The following is a 17,862-nucleotide window of genomic DNA, read 5'->3' as shown; positions in this document are numbered from 1 at the left end:
CAATGGAATATTACTCAGCCATAAAAAGAAACGAAATTGAGCTATTTGTAATGAGGTGGATAGACCTAGAGTCTGTCATACAGAGTGAAGTAAGTCAGAAAGAGAGAGACAAATACTGTATGCTAACACATATATATGGAATTTAAGGAAAAAAATGTCATGAAGAACCTAGGGGTAAGACAGGAATAAAGACACAGACCTACTAGAGAATGGACTTGAGGATATGGGGAGGGGGAAGGGTAAGCTGTGACAAAGTGAGAGAGAGGCATGGACATATATACACTACCAAACATAAGGTAGATAGCTAGTGGGAAGCAGACGCATAGCACAGGGAGATCAGCTCCGTGCTTTGTGACCGCCTGGAGGGGTGGGATAGGGAGGGTGGGAGGGAGGGAGATGCAAGAGGGAAGAGATATGGGAACATATATATATATATATATATAACTGATTCATTTTGTTGTAAAGCAGAAACTAACACACCATTGTAAAGCAATTATACTCCAATAAAGATGTTTAAAAAAAAAAGCCTGTTGGGGGAACTCCCTGGTGGTCCAGTGGTTAAGACTCCGCACTTCCACTGCAGGGGGCACACATTCATTCACTGGTCAGGGAACTAAGATCCTAGCCTGTTGGCACAGAGGGGTGATAAAACACGCCCCAGGTCATACATCTAGGACTTGGCAGGCCAATTATTTGTCCTTATTTGTCCCATACCATTTTGACCCTCCATTACCCATTCCACAGAAAATGCCAAAGATGGGTGCTGCACTGCCAACCTTGGGTGATAGATCATTTCCTCCTTATTTGGGTGTCCCTGATGGGAGGCAATAGTGAGTTGAGTTCTGACTCCACTCCTTGCCAGATATTCAATCATAGTCAATTTAATGAACTTCTCTAAGCCTCTGTTACATGTTCTTAAAATGGGGATCCTAGCCATACTGACTTTGGAGGGTGTTTGTGAGGGTTAAATGAGGTAATGAGAGGGGAAACACTCGGCACGCTGAGGAGCTCCACTTAGACCCATTATGATCAGACAGCAGGGCTCTTCGCTGTGTTTGGGCAAGTGCACCAGCCAAGCTGACACTACCAAGTCATGCCACCAAGACGTAAAAACTTAAAACGTTCAGATTAGTTACCTGGGCCGTATGGAGGTTAAAGGACCCCGGGGTTTTACTCATCCTCCAATGCTGGTGCCGCTGACTCAGTGAGAACCTTCTCTTTCATTATCACTGTGCTACCAAAGCCCAGGCTGTGCTTATCCTCAGGAGTGTGCCCCCTCCCACTCATCCTCATCCTTTATTTAGCACATGAAGAAACAGATTGGGCCAGCATTTGAAGAACCCAGTATCAATGTCCAAAAAGAAGGACACAGATAGCCTATAGATGTCAAGGCAGACTCAATTCTGGCCGGTTTAGGAAAGAGAGAAAGTCATTTTCACTCCAGAACATCAGGCTAGCTCCTCAGATGGGTTCCTGCTTCTTGGGATGTGGGACCCTAAAGAATAAATATGATCCAACTTCCAAAGTAACAGTTCTACTGATTTGCAGATTTGGAAGTAGAATTAAATCAGTAAAGTGTTCATCTAAATTTTTATTTCTATATTAAAACAAATGTATTATGGAATAGAATGCAGAATTTACATTAATTTAAAATACAAAACTTCAATAAGATCATATTTATGGAGGGTCAATATGGGTGAGGCCCCTAGACCTCTAGGTTTTATCCTTGCCCATTTTCCTATGACCTTTAAAAAGTCTGATGGAAAAGTTGTCAGCTTTTTTTTTTTTAAGAGTGTTCTTTAATGAAGTTAAACCCATTTCTACTGACGATCCTATCCAGAACCTTATAATCACATAAACTCATGTCTCTGGAAGATATAAGAATTATGCTGCTGAGAGTTCCTCTTAATATTAATCAAATGGAAAGTTTATTTTGGATTTTTTTTTGTTTTTTAATAGATCTTTATTGGAGTATAATTGCTTCACAATACTGTGTTAGTTTCTGTTGCACAACAAAGCAAATCAGCCATATGCATACACTTGTCCTCATATCCCCTCCCTCTTGAGCCTCCCTCCCATCCTCCCTATCCCACCCCTGTAGGTCGTTGCAAAGCACAGAATCTCCCTGTGCTATGCTGCTGCTTCCCACTAGCTATCTATTTTACATTTGGTAGTGTATATATGTCGATGCCACTCTCACTTCGCCCCCCTCCCACCCCAAGTCCTCAAGTCCATTCTCTGTGTCTACCTCTTTATTCCTGCCCTGCAACCAGGTTCATCAGAACCTTTTTTTTTTTTTTTAGATTCTATACATATGTGTTAGCATATGGTATTTGTTTTTCTCTTTCTGACTTACTTCACTCTGTATGACAGTCTCTAGGTCCAACCACGTCTCTACAAATGACCCAATTTCGTTCCTTTTTATGGCTGAGTAATATACCATTGTATATATGTACCACAGCTTCTTTATCCATTCGTCTGTTGATGGGCATTTAGGTTGCTTCCATGTCCTGGCTATTGTAAATAGTGCTGCAATGGACATTGTGGTGCATGACTCTTTTTGAATGATGGTTTTCTCAGGGTATATGCCCAGTAGTGGGATTGCTGGGTCATATGGTAGTTCTATTTTTAGTTTTTTAAGGAACCTCCATACTGTTCTCCATAGTGGCTGTACCAATTTACATTCCCACCAACAGTGCAGGAGGGTTCCTCAAAGGGAAAGTTTTTAAAAGGCATCCATCCTTAGATGGGTAACTGACCAATTTAAATATTTTATGAAATTACATTTTCATGTGAAGTTGACAATTTTCAATTCTGTATTGCAGGATCTTATCAACAGTTTCATTACTGCTGTGTTCCTTTTCGTAGTTGCCGTCTTGGCAATGGAAGAAAAGGAAAGAAGTCATTTATTCTACGTTGGAGGGGTAAGTAGAGGCCTTCATGACTCCATTTAAGATCAGTATTTCAAGACTCTTTGGAAAAGGGAAACTGGCAGACTATCATTATTTCATTTATAGAACACCATCGCCACCACCCTTTCTCTTTCTTGTGCTGACTTCTTCAGAAGATTTGAGGTTGCACAAACTCTAAGCTCATTCTCCAAATAGGTACGAAAACAAATCTACAGAATCTCTTTTGAAAATCATACACACTATTTTTTTAAATGTTGCAACAAGATGTTCTTTTTATCTATAAGTAGGACTTTGACTTTTCTGGACTAGAAAATCATACTTTAAATCACAAGAAAAAAAAATGATTGTAGAAAAGAAAAAGTGCATTGTCAAAAGTGAGTGACTCAGCCTGGTTGAGGAAGGAAAAGAAGTTCCCACACCAGGCTAGGCACGTTCTGTTTTAATCTCTATAACTCTCATTTTTACAGATATGGGAACTGAGGTTAAATACCTTACCCGGGCTCACAAGGCTGGGACAAATCCTCATCATATGAAGACCACAAGAAATGGCAGATTAAATGCTTGGAAGATAGGGGGTGTGGAACGGGGTGGTGAGACTTTGATTCAAGAAGTTAAGCTATGGGAACAGAAATTAATCCAGAAAAAAAAAAGTTTAAGTTCTTTGAATTCATTCTATGATCAGTAAATGTTTGTCGATCCCATTGGACTGCGCCTGAGCTCAGTGTTGGAGATAGAGTCCCTTCCCCCTTAGGGAGCTCACAGATTAGCTAGAGCAAGACCTATCTGGGAAAAGTTCATGAAGGCAGCCAGGGATTAAGTGACAGTAAAGAGAAACATACAAGGTAGACAGGAGCTGGGGAGCACTTGGAATCTAGTGTGCTGTAGCCCGCTGACCCCCATCTGCTAACTCAGCCACCAAGCCTTCTCCTACCTGCCAGGAGCTCCCACGCCCTGGTCTCCATCAATCCTTACCTGGATGGCAGGGGCTCCTACCACCCTCCACTGGTCTCCCTGCCGCCAGCCTGGTTCGCTTTCCATTCATCTTGCGACAAGTGGGCTTTCTGAATCGGGAACCTCCCCTCCCCTCTTGATGAAGTCTCAGATCCTGCACCTCCCCAGCCTCAACTCTGCCCCCACCCTCACCGGCTCCATACGTCTCAGCCACACCAGATTCCTTGGAGACCCCTGTCCAGTACCTGGAGTTCTCCTCCCAGTTGGTCCCCTTGGAAACTCCTTCCTGCCTTTTCAAACATAGCCCAAGAGTCCTTTCCACTGAGGGGCCTTCTCGGGAGGCCCACAGCCACCCGGAGCCTCCTAGGATCAGTGCCCTACTCTCGTCCTGGTGCCTCAGACCTTAGGCAAGGCCGTCACTGGCAGAAAAGCCTATTTCCAAAAACCCTTTCTCTGGGAATGCCAGAATGGGCTGCAGCAGCCGCCTGGGCAGACACCAGGAAGGTAGTGGAGGGTCAAAGGGGGACAGGAGGCTGCACGCCCGCCGCCCGGATAGGGAGGACAGGCTGCTAAGAAGCTGCAGAATAACCCCGCCTTTCCTTCCCGCATATGGTCTTGTGTCTCACAGTCCCTGTGTCTCACAGCGGCAATCGTGTGTCTCATCGATGCGACTGTGGTCACCAAGACGATGAGGAATACCATGAAAAAAGCTCTGGGAATCGAAACCAAAACCGGTGCCTCCCCCACCCAGGAACCCATCTCACCCACAAGGGTACCCCCAAGGGGAAGCCCAAGGGCACCTACAAGGGCAACCATGAAGCAACGCGGCCTGTCGGAGCCACCCTCGGAAGCACCCTCTCGGGCACCGTCGCGGGCACCTTCGCAAGCACCATCGTCTTCTCCCTCCCGCCGCTGAGTTCGCACGCTGTCACCCATTTCAGCCCACATGTGATCGTAAAATCAGGGCTGCTAAACCCGGAACACTTCTGCTTGCTCGTGCTGCCTTGTGTAAAAGTCGCGTTACATTTTCAAACGAGTGCCAATGCGCCCTCGGGGCTCTGGGCGCGACTGCCCCAGGCGGCCACAGTTTCAGCCAACCCGACCCGAAGGCGGGAGCAGCGGCTACAGCCCCCGGCACCCCCAGAGGCCTCGCGTGGGGAGCGCTCCGCGTGGGGAGCGCTCCGCGTGGAGGCGGGACCACCACCGGAGCCGGCGTGGGGGCGGGGGCTCCCGCGCAGGGTCTGGGCGGCCGCGGACACTCGAGGCGCTTGCTGCCGGGCGCGGGGGCGCGGCTGGGCGGAGGGGACTCGCGTGCAGAGACTAGGTGCGCGTCGAGAGGGCGCTAAGCGCTGGCCTTCGCTCGTCGTTCCCGGCCGTTGGCTGAGCGCGGCCTCCAAGCAGGTCGGTGGGCATTCGGCTCGCTCAAAGGCCAGGCCTGGCCGGGAACAGCAAAAATTGGGCAGGCCGTGAGAAGCTGAGAACTCCGCGGCAAGATGGCTGACAAAGGCAAAAAGGGCAAACCCGGGGCCACCGCAGCCGCAGCCGCAGCCGCAGCCGCAGCCGCGCCGGGGGCGGCCCCTCCTCCGGGCGATGAAGTGGGAAGGTGGAAGGGGTGGTGTCGCCGTTACAAGTTGGAAGTCAAGAACAGCAATAGAGAGTTCTGGCTTAATGGGTACGCTGAGGTCAAGCTCATTATCTTGGTAAGTGGGCCCGTATCCCTGGGTGGGGCTGGGGGGGGGTAGGGAGTGCCCAAAGACGGGCAGAGGGAGGAGCGGGCTCCCCGAGGCCTCCTCTGGCCCGAGCCCTCTGCCGTGGCTCAAAGGGCATGTCTCCCGGCAGGGCTGCCTAATAGGTTCACTGATGATGTTCAAGGGGACCACTGTGCACCCCCACGTGACACTCATCATCACCATGGAGTTGTCCATCTTAATCTTCTTCATCATTATCTACACCTTCGCCATCCAGAGATACACGTTCTTCATCCTGTGGCCCATTTCTGTAAGTGAGGGGCGGTGGGGAGTGCCTGAGCCTGGTGTGCGTTCACGCGTATATCCTGGCACCTGGAAAGCGACTGAACAGAGAGATAGGCCTCATCTCCCTTATTTGTGCTCCGGGCATGGGCTCAGACCTTCCAGTGGGGCCAGAGCAGGGGCAGCTGAAGTTAGGTAGAAAAGGCTTCCAGAAAGCCCAACTTGGGGGTGGAGGACCTCTTTCCTACCTGGTGGTCAAAGGAAGGAGTCTTTGCCTTCCTGAGGCTTTGCTCTCCTTGGGAGCAGGGGAGGTGTAGCAACCAGCGGTTCCTTCCATCCCCTGTGCCAGCTCACACTTGACTGGAAAGACCACTCTGACGGTACCCCATCCCCAGAATTCAAAGAAAAAAATCAGTAATATAAAATGAGAATTAAAAAAAAAAAGTCACATCTAAAGCAGCCTCAGATCTCCAGTGACTATCCCTGCAAGGGATGTTAAGCCCAGAAGGATGTTCAGCCCAAAGCAGTCATCCACTGGAATGGAACTGAGCTGGGCAAGTTACCACCCACTCCCAGACTCTGTTTCCTCATCTGTAACATGAAGACAGTAATAATCTTGTGTGAGATTGTTCCTCAGGAGTAAAAGTAAAGCCCCAGCTGCTGTGCCTGAAGACTCATGGACTTGAATCCCTGCCCATTACCTCTGTAATCACAAAGCTTACCTACCTAACTCCCAACTAACCCAAGGTCCCTTGTTCATTGCACATTCACAGCATGTCTCCAGAGCCTATGCTCACTGTTTCACTCACTTTACACATGAAATGGGTTCAGAATGGCTAAGTAACTTGCCCCCAGGTAAATCAGGCAGTAAGTGGCAGAAAAGGGATTCAAACCCAGCTTTATCAGTAGAGTCTTAAGTCCCTAACTACACTGTGTCCTGCCTACTTATTAAAAGTTATTAGGGTCCAGGGATCCATAGGTCTCAGGGGGGTAGATGAGGACTCCCAGTATCAGGAGAAAGGAAAAGAGGGCCATATAAGACTCTTGGGAGATGGATACGCAGAGGACAAAGTAAAGGGACAGGCAGAGGACACATTCCCAGCCAAGGTGCTTGAGAAGATACTTTTAGTTCCAGCAAGATGAAAAATCACTGAACCCTGAAAATCCTCCTGCTGTACTTACCTAAAACTACCAGGGGAAATGTAAACACTATTGCTTTAACTGAATGGCTGAGCTGGCAAAAAAAAGAAGAGGAAACACAGAGGTGCTAGAAATGGAAAACAGGAGCAGTGACAAATCAGCTGCTTCAGTGTGGGTGGAAATGACCCACGAGATATTAGCCCAGGAACCTAGAATATGGATTCTCATATACTTTCAAGTTAGGACTTGAGGCCTTGGTCCCAAGCAAAGTGGGAATTTAGAACTGAGAATCCTGCATAAGGCCAGCACCCTGCAAAGACTGCACCCTAAGGGAAAAGACAGAGACGATACCTTTCACCCACACAGACGAACAAGAAAGCATGTTCATCTCTGCCCGAGTTTTGAGTGGGGAAAAGCAAAAAAGACCACCTTGAGAAATACGAACCTTGAGCCTACACTTTGTACAGATTTGGTATAAGTTTTTCCTACCTTCAGCCTAGAAACCTTCATGCAGCTTAGAAAATGTAGTGCCTGGGAACTGGCATAAAAATCGATCCCAATTTGATGGTATTCTGAAGAAATCCATGGGACTCCTGAAAAACAAATGCAAAATCATAATCAAAGCATAAAGAGATTCTCACAGGACAGATATGGGGGGGGGTGTACAAAAATCAACTCACAGTTCAAAACTACAAAACACCTGATTTTTAAATCCCCAGGACTGAGAATCAAGAACCAGCAAAAACAAGAAATGGGAGGATTAGAACCCTGAGAATATGAGATAATAAAAGAACTGTCTGAAAATAATTTAAAATACACTTAAATTATAAAGACATAAATAAAAGCCCTAAGAAAAGAATAAGACATTATTAGGATGGAACAGACAGATTTTTTTTTAAGTACAAGATATAATGTCTAGAATTGAACATATAGTTATTGAAATAAAAATGTCAATAAATGGGTTAAAAAGCATATCAGACAAAAGCTGGGGAAGTAATGAGCTGAAGGATGTGGGGAAATTACCCAGATTATAGTACTGACAGATAAAAAGAGAAAATATGAAAGAGAGAAGTTGAAACATAGAATATGGAATGAGAAAGTTCATCATAAGCCTAATAGGAGTTCCAGAAGAAGACACTCAAGATAATAGAGAAGAAATATTCAAAGTGATAGTGACTGAGAACCTGCCAGATTTAATAAGAGTGACATCACTAAAAATGGCAGAGTAGGGAACTCCAAATCTCTGTCCTTCCACTAAAGCAATGATTAGGTTCTCAAAAACTGTCAGAATCGACTTTTTCAGAACTCTGGAATCTAATTCAAAACAAAATTAAACAGGAGAATGCTCAATGAAGAAAGAGGCTGTTGAATTTTGGTAAGAGAATGTTGTAGCATTTTACTTAACCTGCCTGCCATCCCTTAATCCCCAGCTGGTCAGTGGCCATGAAGACAGCCCACATTCCTGGCCACATTCCTTGCTGGTGGCAGACGGAACAATAAAAACCTTGTTCCTGGGCTTCCCTGGTGGCGCAGTGGTTGAGAGTCCGCCTGCCGATGCAGGGGACACGGGTTCATTCCCTGGTCCGGGAAGATCCCGCATGCCACGGAGCAGCTGGGCCCGTGAACCATGGCCGCTGAGCCTGCACGTCCGGAGCCTGTGCTCCACAACGGGAGAGGCCACAGCAGTGAGAGGCCCACGTACCGCAAAAAAACACAAAAAAAACCTTGTTCCCAAAGAATTAGAGTTGTGTGCTTGACCTGTCTGGTGGCTCCCTGAGGGATTAGCCAGGGACTTGCCTTTGTTTTACCTGCCTCAGAGTTTTCTCAGGGCTGAAGCAGTCTCCTAGATAGCATTTGTTAAAGAATTTAAAGACGTATATACTAACCATAGCCACCCGGGGCAAGGTTTCCCAAGCAGTAGACAGACCAGAAGTTTGGGAAGCAGATGCTTGGGAGAATAAGAGCTTTGAAAAGCTCCCACCTATACCAGGGAATCTAGAAGGACTGCACATGGCCAGAGCTGGACACATGCCCAGAAAAAAACCCTAAGCTTTCACCTTTGGCTGACCTTTAGGCCCTGCACAAGCAGCAAGTAAAAACTAAGAGCTCTAAACATCCTGGAGAGGTGTTGAAGGAGTGCCCCAACACAAAGGCAATCTGCAAAGACTTGTTTCCAAATATTTAAGGAAATCTCTGTCAAATCACTACCTGACCATTAAGCTAGTGAAAAACAAAGACTTCACTGGCCACACAAGAGAAAGAATAGTCTTTCAAAACATAGTTTAGGAAAAATCATTAAACATACAAATGACTTTAACTCACAACAAGCAACAACAACAAACTCTGGGGAGGAGAGGCAATATGATTTCCAGAGTAACTATATTATAATATTCAAAATGTACAGTTTTCAAAGAATTATAAGGCACACAAAGAAAGAAGTATGGCCCATTCACAGGAAAAAATTGTTAATAGAGACTGTCCTTGAGGAAGCCCAGATATTAGACTTACTGGACAAAGACTTTAAATCAACTGTCTCTAAAATGCTCAAAGAACTAAAGGAAACCAGGAGAACAATTCATGAACAAATACAGAATGTCAGTAAAGAGAAGTTTAAAAAGAAACCAAATAGAAATTCTGGAGCTGAAAAGTAATATAACTGAAGTGAAAAATTCACTAGAGTTGTTTAACAGCAGATTTGAGCAGGCAGAAGAATGAATCAGTGAACCTGAAGACAGGTCAATTGAGATTATTCAGTCTGAGGAACAGAAAGAAAAAAAGAATGAAGGAAAAAAATGAACAGAGCCTAAGAGACCCATGAGACACCATCAAGCATACTAACATAGGCAGAGCCCCAAAAGAAGAGAGAGAGAAAGGAACAGAAAGAATATTCAAAGAAATAATGGCCAAAAAACTTTCCAAATTTGGTAAAAGATAGGAGTCTACACATCCAAAAAAACACCAAGTAGAATAAACTCAAAGTGATCCACACTGAGACACATTATAATAACTGTCCAAAGACAAAGACAAGGAGAAAGTCTTGAAAGTTGTAAGAGAGAAGCAACTTATCTTGTACAAGGGACACTTGATAAGATTAACAGCCAATTTCTCATCAGACACCATGGAGGCCTGAGGGAGTGGAATGATATGCTTAAAGTCCTTAAAGGAAAACAAACTGTCCACCAAGAAGTCTATCTTTTAAACTTGCTATCTGTTATGAGTTGAATTATGTACCCCCCAAATATGTTGATGTCCTGACTGCCAGCATCTGTGAATATGACCTTATTTGGAAATAAGCTGTTTGCAGATGGTCAAGTAAAGATGAGGTTATCAGAGTGGAGATAGAGTTGTAAAGAGGACAACATGCCAGTCCTGAAAATGGAGAAAAGACAGTCTCTTCAATAAGTGGTGCTGGGAAAACAGGACAGCTACATGTAAAAGAATGAAATTAGAACACTCCCTAACACCATACACAAAAATAAACTCAAAATGGATTAGAGACCTAAATGTAAGACTGGACAATATAAAACTCTTAGAGGAAAACATAGGAAGAACACTCTTTGACATAAATCACAGCAAGATCTTTTTTGATCCACCTCCTAGAGTAATGGAAATAAAAACGAAAATAAACAAATGGGACCTAATGAAACTTAAAAGCTTTTGCAAAGCAAAGGAAACTACAAACAAGATGAAAAGACAACCCTCAGAATGGGAGAAAATATTTGCAAATGAAGCAACTGACAAAGGATTAATCTCCAAAATATATAAACAGCTCATGCAACTCAATATCAAAAAAAAAACAACCCAATCCAAAAATGGACAGAAGACCTAAATAGACATTTCTCCAAAGAAGACATACAGATGGCCAAGAATCACATGAAAAGCTGCTCAACATAACTAATTATTAGAGAAATGCAAGTCAAAACGACAATGAGGTATCACCTCACGCCAGTCAGAATGGGCATCATCAGAAGATCTACAAACAACAAATGCTGGAGAGGGTGTGGAGAAAAGGGAACCCTCTCGCACTGTTGGTGGGAATGTAAATTGATACAGCCACTATGGAGAACAGTATGGAGGTTCCTTGAAAAACTAAAAATAGAATTACCATATGACCCAGCAATCCCACTACTGGGCATATACCCAGAGAAAACCATAATTCAAAAAGACACATGCACCCCAAAGTTCACTGCAGCACTATTTACAACAGCCAGGACATGGAAGCAACCTAAATGCCCATCGACAGACGAATGGATAAAGAAGATGTGGCACATATATACAATGGAATATTACTCAGCCAATTTATTACAGCGAAATTGGGTCATTTGTAGAGACGTGGATGGACCTAGAGACTGTCATACAGAGTGAAGTAAGTCAGAAAGAGTAAAACAAATATTGTATATTAACGCATACACGTGGAACCTAGAAAAATGGTACAGATGAACCAGTTTGCAGGGCAGAAATTGAGACACAGATGTAGAGAACAAACGTATGGACACCAAGGGGGGAAAGTGGGACGAGGAGGGGCCTTGGGGTGGTGATGGTGGTGGGATGAATTGGGAGATTGGGATTGACATGTATACACCAATAAGTCTAAAATGGATAACTAATAAGAACCTGCTGTATAAAAAAATAAATAAAATTTTTTTAAAAAGAGGTACCAAAACAAAACAAAAAAAGGAATTAAGAAAGCAATGTCAAAGAGTTAAAATTAATAAAATAGGAAACAAAGATTCATAGTGATGACTAACAAAACCAAAATCTAGTTCTTTGAAAAGACTAATAGAGTAGATAAACCATAAGAAAAAAAGAGAACAAAGAAAAATATTAGTATAAAGAAGACATTTTAAAGATCACAGGGAAAATATGAACTTTTATGCCAATAAATTATAATATGATAATATCCCAGAAGAACATATGATGTACAAAAATTGACTGAAAAAGAAATAGAAAAACAGGGTATAAAATAATTCATCCATGTTTTCATCTGGCACTTGTTTCATTTTTTACATTTAAATCTTTTATTTGGAGTCCTTTTGGTATATGGTGTGAACCATGGCTCCAGCTTTGTATCCCGATGGCTCTCCAGCTGTTCCACCCTATCACTCAGTTTATTCATTTACTGACTAGTACAACTTCCCCCCACTGATTTGAAATGGCATTTTTGTTAAATGCTAATATCCCATACGTGGGACTTCCTTGGCAGTCCAGTGGTTAAGAATCCACGCTTCCACTGCAGGGGGCACTGGTTTGATCCCTGGTTGGAGAACTAAAATCCCCCATGCCACGTCGTGTGGCAAAAAAAAAAAATAAAAGAATAAAATCCCATATGCAGTTCATTTCTAGATTCATATTCAGTTCTACTTGTCTGTCCCTTTTTCTCTTAAAAAAAAAAGGGGGGGGGGTTATAATATGTTGTACCATCTGGTAAAGCTTTGATCTTAAAACCAGACATAATAAGGAAAGTAAACTATAGGCCTATATTATTTGAATACAGCCATAAAAATTCTCAATAAAATACTAGCAAACTAAATCAAGCAATATATAAGCAAGCAATGCATCAGGATCAAGCAGGGCATCTGCAAGGAATGTAAAGGTGGTTTTGTCTCAAAATTCTGTTAACATAATTCACCATCTTTTATTTAAAGGAGAAAACCATTTAATCATCTCATAAGCTGTAGGAAAACTATTTAGTAATATTCAATACTAATTTTTGGAAGACTCTTGGCAAACTAGGAAAAAAGGGAACCTCCTTAACTTAATAACAGAAAACCACCCAAACCTAAAATGAACATTGCATTTCATGGTAAAATGTTAGAAGCGTTTCCTTAGAGATGCCTATTATCCCCACTTCTATTTGACATTGTGCTAAAGATCTTAGTACAATGTGACAAGAAAAACAAAGGGTATATGGATTGGGAAGGAGAAAAAAACTAGCATTACTCACTGATAATATGATTCTCTACACAGAGAATCTAAGAATCTACAGTCAAATTACTAGAACTGATTGAGTTCCACAAGGTTACAAAAAACAAAAATAGTGTTCCTGAATACCAGCAACAAATAATGAGAAAATATGGCTTTTCAAAGAAACCATTTAAAACAGCAACAGAAACTACAGGTGTCTGAGAATACACCCGTTCAAAGATTGTAAAACTTTACATAGAGATTATGACATTTTGTTAATGGACATAGAAGAAAAATCTAAGTAAGAGAAGAAATATACCACATTCACAGATGTGAAGAGCTACTATCATAAAGATGTCAATTTCATTCCAAAGCAATCTCCACATTAAATGAAATTTTATAACAGAGGTTGTTTGTGGAACTTTGCAAGGTGATTCTAAAATTCTTATGGGGCTTCCCTGGTGGCGCAGTGGCTGAGAATCTGCCTGCCAATGCAGGGGACACGGGTTCGAGCCCTGGTCTGGGAAGATCCCACATGCCGTGGAGCAACTGGACCCGTGAGCCACAACTACTGAGCCTGCGCGTCTGGAGCCTGTGCTCCGCAACAAGAGAGGCCGCCATAGTGAGAGGCCCGCGCACTGCGATGAAGAGTGGCCCCCGCTTGCCACAACTAGAGAAAGCCCTCGCACAGAAACGAAGACCCAACACAGCTAAAAATAAATAAATAAATGTATTTTAAAAATAAATAAATAAAATTCTTATGGAAGAATGAAAAGAATTATAAGGATGGACTCACCCAACGACATATTGGAATTACTATAAAGCTTTGGTACTAGCTCAGGGGTTGACAAAGACTAATGGACTGAATGTTTGTGTACCCCCAAAATTCATATGCTGAAATCCTAATCCCCAGTGTGGCTATACTTGCATATGGGGCCTCCAGAGTGGTAATTAAGATTAAATGAGATCCTAAGGGTCTGATAGGATTAATGTCCCTATAAAAAAAGACAACAGAGACCTCCCTCCCCCTTCCTCTCCCCTATCCCTCCCCCTACCTCCTCTCCATGGAAAGGCCATATGAGAAAATGGTGAGAAGGCAGCCAGGCAAACCAGGAAGAGAGTCCTCACCAGAAACTGAATTTGCTGGTGCCTTGATCATGGACTCCTGGCTTCCAGAACTGTGGGAAAATAAATGTCTGTTGTTTAAGCCACGCAGTCTGTGGCATTTTGTTATGGCAGCCTGAGCAGACTAATATAGGAATAAAAAAGAGAACCCAGAAATAGACCTACATACATATGGCAACTTGGCATATGACAGAGGTGGCATAACACAGCTGAATGGAGTATTTAATAAATGTTCTTGGGACCATGAGAAAGAGAAAGAAAGAGAAACTATGCATACCATTAAAATTAAAACTTTACAACAGAAGACATCATAAACAAAATTTTTAAAACAAGCCAATAGAAAAATGGGGTAAGGGATATGAATAGACAGGAAACCCAACTGCCTAAAACATGTTTTTAAAAATGCTTCATTAGTAACCAGCGATCAGAAAATTAAAACAACAGTGAGGTACCATTTCAACTCACCAGATGGGCAGAAATAAATGAGCATGGTAATCCTGGGCTTTGGCAAGGACATGGGAAAGAGGAGCCCCTACACATTTGCGGGCATGAGTGGACACTGGCACAAGGCCTTTAGAGAGAAACTTGGCAATACCTCAACAAGGAAAAGATGCGCATGGGAGGCACAGACGAGTGCTCACTGCAGGCACAGCTGGCAATAATAATTTCCTAAAAGGGAGAAACACCCTAACGTCTCCAGTTTGGTTTATTCATACATCAGCTAAAATCAATGAATTCAATCTCATTAATCTCAATCTCATATATTTCTCAAAATGGGTAAATCTCAAAAAAAGGTTTTTAAGTTTAAAAAGCACATGCTATAAGATATATCTTTTTATTTAAATTTTTGAAACACAAAATAGTATATATTGTTTATGAATATATAATATGGAGGAAAATACTACTGTGCACTTGGGAAGACTACCCATAGACTTGGAACACATGCAGAAGACAGGGAAAGGGATGGAATGGTAAGACTGTAGCTCATTCCACAAAGTTTTTCTGTTTATGGTTTGTTTTTGTTTTGAGAGCCCTGAGGCAAATATTGCAAGACATTAACATCTGTTTAATCTCAGTGGGTCACGGCTGGTGGAGGTGGGATTGGGGATGGGATGTTCTATTATTTTCTGTATGTTTGAAGTGTGTTAAAATCCAGAACGAGGAGGAAAAGAAAAGGCCTGAGACAAAGTGGCCAGGGAAGTACAACCCCAGAAAATGGCATCAGAGAAAGCAAGGGGAAAGATGGGCGTCACCCAGCACTGCAGGGTCAGCTGCTGCCCATGGGATTAAGAGGATGCGCAAGCTCTGGGCCAGCATCACCCCAGGAGTGATGGGGGAGGAAGCCGGCTTGCTGTGGCCATGGTTTGGACAACTTTGAGTTAAGTTTGGCTGTGCCAGGGAGTGACAGTGGGTGGTACTTGAGAGGAAGGCAGCATGGGAGGCAGCCCTTTTGCCCAGTCTGGGAACATCTGGACCTTGTCAGTATAGGGTAAGGGAAACAAATATGGAGCTAGGGCAGGACTGTGGCCGCAAGGGACGGGAAGGAGAGTGGATGATGGAGGAAGTGACGTGGCCTTGCAAAGGCGGGGTGGGGGGGGGAGGGGGGGTCGGTGTCTAAGAAGTAAGGTGGGGGAAGGGATGAGTAGGGGGGGAAGAGGCAGCTGCCAGGCTCCCAGTGAAGGACCAGAGTCCAACAGAACCTCCTGCCAGCAACACAGCCCACCCTGGATTCAGAAAGAGGAGCTGGCCTTCAGAGTAGAAAGATGCTGTGAGGTGGTACCCAAGCGGGACATCGATTAGTTGGAGAGCCATGCATTTACTTAAGTGGGCACTGGAAGGGGGGAAAACATAGCCACCAAATGTGTGATTTCACAGACGGGATGGTAGCCGAGGCAGCCCGTAAAGGCAGTTAAGCATCCTGGATTTTGTGGATTTTGTGTCTCAACTCAAAGAGTCCAGCTGGTAGGCCACAGGTATGTCCACCTAGCCCAGTAAATATTCATCTTCCTATATATATTTTTTAAATCAGGCAGAAGTTTGAAAACCATTCCCTTTGGAGGAAGCTAGGCCAGGTCTGGTGTTGACGGGGCCTCGGCTCTAAGGCCGACTCATCTCTCCCATGCTTTCAGGACCTTCTCAACGACCTGTCCTCCAGTGCTTTCCTCGTGGGGGCCGCCCTCTCTGCCGTGAAAACTCGGCAAACCATGCCAATGCACTACATTTATGGTGTGGTGAGTCTTTCATGTTGGGCTGTTTACTTGTTCAGAAATCACCTCATTTGGAGAATGGTTATTTCCCCCTAAGGAAACGGGTCTCTTTTCACAAAATCTTAGGATCCAAGCAAAGTTTAAAGGTAACTTGGGTCAACGTTTCCGGGGGAGAAGCCATTGAAAGGAAGATGATGTCCAGGGAGCCCACCCAGCTAAGAGCTTCCCCCCAGAAGCTTGCCTGCCGGCCCCAGAGCGAAGGGCCCCACCCGGGCGGGGTCCAAAGAGAGAAAGAAAATGTGGTGAGGTGACCGGCTACAGGGATGGGGATCAGAATCGGGGAGCTGAGGCCAGGGGAGGGGCAAACCCAAAGTCTCTCTGGGGTCTGGCAGGTTGAGGGGTCAAGGGAAGGGGTTAAACAGCACCTACGGACAATCACGAGCCGGGAAGGAACTGTGACAGCTTTGGAAGGAAAAGCACAAGTAACGAGGATTCTTTTGTTTCCCAGATCCTTATCGGTGTGGCTGCACTTGTTGCTTTAATAGATGTTTGTCTTCAAATGACACACTTCAAAGGCAAGAAGGTCAAAGCGCGTGTGCGGATTCTTCCACGAAAGGATAAAAAGGGCAAAAAGCCAAAGGAAGGAGAAAAACCAGAGGAAGCAGGCAAGGGGAGGGCAGCGGTACCGCCACCTGCCAAGGGCGGCAAAGGTGGCGGTAAGAAGTGAGGCCGAGGCGCCTGGGGTCGGAAGTGGCTGTGTATCTTACCGCAAAACATGTTTCCACTGTCTAACTTGTCTTTTCTCTAGAATGGTCTTCTTTTCCATTTCAACGACTCTACCTTTGCTTGGAAAGGAAGTTTCTCCTTAAATGAATTTTAAAAGCTTAAAGTTGACGTAAACGTTATCTTTTTCATTCAATAAGAGTAGCCGAAGGTTTTGGCGCAGAGGGCGAGGCTGGAGCGGGGCCTCTGGAGGTGTTCGCAGGGCACGGAGGGTTTGGGGGAACAGAAGCGTGGGTGATACCAGCTGTCAACACCGACCAGGCAAAGGGGCCAAAGGAAAACGAGAGACTGGAAAAGAAAAGGCTGCATTTTGTTCACATTGACATTTTCATGTTACATTTCTATACATTTCAAGAACAGGGGAAAACAGACATATCACTCTCCAGGGTCTCTGCACAGACAGGAAATAGAAAGCAAGAGGCATTGGCACAAAACAGTTAGAAACCTCTGGAGGTCGTCTTGCTCTCCTGGTGTCAAAATGTCAGGAAATCCAGACCAAGCAAAAAATAAGATTTTCAAGGTCAACATAAAAAGAACCTGATTTCTTAGTACTTGAAAACATAACTAAAGCACAAGTGCCTGGAAGGAGATGAAGATGGCAGAGGAGGAGGACGCTGAGCTCACCTCCCCTAGGAATACATCAAACCTACATCTACAGGTGGAGCAATTCTCACTGAAAACAAGTTGGACACTGGCACAAAGACTTACACAACCAAAGCTGTAAAGATAGATCCATACAGAGTTGGGTAGAAGGGAAGAGAAGCGAACAGGTTGGGACCTATACCCCTGGGAGGGGACACAGAAGAGGAGGGGGATTACACAGGCTCAGAGATCCTCCCTGGGGAGTGAGCAGTTCAAACCACATATGGG

At 44.3% G+C, this 17,862-nt stretch overlaps 1 protein-coding gene across 1 annotated transcript; it reads left to right on the top strand.

The window, feature by feature from the left end:
- Positions 1 to 5,356: 5,356 nt before the first annotated feature.
- CMTM2 (CKLF like MARVEL transmembrane domain containing 2) lies at positions 5,357 to 16,936 on the top strand (the record flags this gene model as incomplete). Its single annotated transcript, XM_082863044.1, has 4 exons — positions 5,357 to 5,563; positions 5,703 to 5,861; positions 16,132 to 16,233; positions 16,718 to 16,936. 4 exons carry the CDS (start codon positions 5,357 to 5,359, stop codon positions 16,934 to 16,936), a joined length of 687 nt encoding a protein of 228 aa, XP_082719170.1.
- Positions 16,937 to 17,862: the final 926 nt, after the last annotated feature.

The sequence above is a fragment of the Leucopleurus acutus genome (assembly GCF_964270905.1).
Source record: "Leucopleurus acutus genome assembly, chromosome: 20".
Taxonomy (NCBI): Eukaryota; Metazoa; Chordata; class Mammalia; order Artiodactyla; family Delphinidae; genus Leucopleurus; species Leucopleurus acutus.
The sequence above is the reverse complement of the archived record's forward strand: the minus strand, read 5'-3'. Positions and strand labels throughout refer to the sequence as shown.